The sequence below is a fragment of the Mytilus edulis genome, chromosome 10 (genome assembly GCF_963676685.1).
Source record: "Mytilus edulis chromosome 10, xbMytEdul2.2, whole genome shotgun sequence".
In the NCBI taxonomy this organism is placed as follows: Eukaryota; Metazoa; Mollusca; class Bivalvia; order Mytilida; family Mytilidae; genus Mytilus; species Mytilus edulis.
The window spans coordinates 56,740,668-56,742,232 of record NC_092353.1 but is presented as its reverse complement, the minus strand read 5'-3'; the positions used below and the strand labels follow the sequence as shown (position 1 = coordinate 56,742,232).

Below are 1,565 nucleotides of genomic sequence, written 5' to 3'. Positions count from 1 at the left end.
TAACATGCATTATATTGATGGTACAAACGAACATTTAAAAAAAAAACAATCGATATTTCATTTGATATCTGAAGATTCATCTTATTGTCTATTAACGTTCCCAATTACGGACGTTAGCTTTTTTCTACGCTTTGATCCATAAGGATGTTTTCTTAGGAATATGAGTTCCAAAAGATAAAGTTTCATATAATATCATTATAATTATAATCTACAATGTCAGCATATTTAAATTATCTTATAAAAGTATATCGTAGAATACATCCATTAAAATTAATAATAAAAGTGTTCACATTGTTTTAAATCTGATATAGTTTAAGACAGAAATTAGAATGTCTTTCTCGCTGTTGAAGTCCGTGCAGTTGCACTTCATTTGCTTACATCAACTTCATTTGAAACTCTGGTGGTTAGTTGTCTCATTGACAATCATACTACATCACTGTATAGATGAATTATATTGTACAAGAGGTTTTAACAATGTAAGTGTATGATTGTTTAATCAGATCAAAACATTGAAAAGATACCAAAGCTATATGTTATTTAGTCTTCCATACTCACTTTTAGGATATTTGTTTCACATCAAGTGAACTGTACTTAAAAGTTATCTCCTCTTAACCTTCCAGAGCACATGTGATCAACCCCAGTTTTTTTGTGGGGTTCGTGTTGCTTAGTGATTAGATTTCTATGTTGTGTCTTGTGTACTATTATTTGTCGGTTTGTCGTTTTCTTTTTTAGCCATAGCGTTGTCAGTTTTTTTTCTATCCATGAGTTTGACAATACCTCTTCTACTTCTACTTCTACTTCTATGTGGTTAATCTGCAGTCGGAAATTCCATAACGCAAATATACTGTGCGCGTGTGTCAACCAGTACACGCCAAGTTAAAAATAACAAACTTTGTGTATTTACAGGAACAAAAACAAATAAAATTATGTGATGTTTGCAACAACTGTACAGGGTTAAAATCAGGTATCAATAGTTACGCCAGGAACTGCCACACACAGACCCGGAAGGCGACTGTTGTGGGAGCTTGGATGGCACATTCAGGTAGTTGGTTCCAGTCAACAACTGTTCTTGGGATGAAACTGTATTTATAGGCATCCGTTGAAGTGCTGACTCTGGAAAACCTGTCTCTGTGGTATTGTCGGGTTGTTACAGTTGGTCTCCTGATGTAATCTGGAATAATGACTGATGCTTCTCCATGTAGGATCTTATAAAGGAGTATGAGCCTGGCTCCTTGTCTGCGTGTTGCTAGTGTTGACCAGCCAAGTGTCTGTAGGATGTTGGTTACAGTTCCTGGTTCCCGAGAATAGGTTGATGTTACAAATCGGGCAGCTCTTCGTTGTACCATCTCGATTTGGCTAATATGGCACTTTTTATATGGGTCCAACACTGCAGATGCATACTCTAGGTGAGGTCGGACTAATGTTTTGTATGCGCTCTCTTTTATGTCTTGTGGGCACTTATTTAAGTTCCTTCTTAAAAATCCAAGTGTTCTGTTGGCTTTTGATGTTGCTTTTGTTATATGGTGGTCTCAATTCATGTCCTCTGATAGTTCTAAGCCGAGGTA

The 1,565-nt window shown here is 36.2% G+C and overlaps 1 protein-coding gene across 1 annotated transcript; it reads right to left on the bottom strand.

The window, feature by feature from the left end:
* Positions 1-974: 974 nt before the first annotated feature.
* On the bottom strand, positions 975-1,346 carry LOC139492849 (uncharacterized). Its single transcript, XM_071280999.1, has one exon. The coding sequence runs from the start codon at positions 1,344-1,346 to the stop codon at positions 975-977; it is 372 nt and encodes a 123-aa protein (XP_071137100.1).
* Positions 1,347-1,565: the final 219 nt, after the last annotated feature.

Bases quoted from the DNA above. Each gene is read 5' to 3' on its own strand.
- LOC139492849 (XM_071280999.1), bottom strand. From the start codon at position 1,346: ATGGTACAACGAAGAGCTGCCCGATTTGTAACATCAACCTATTCTCGG.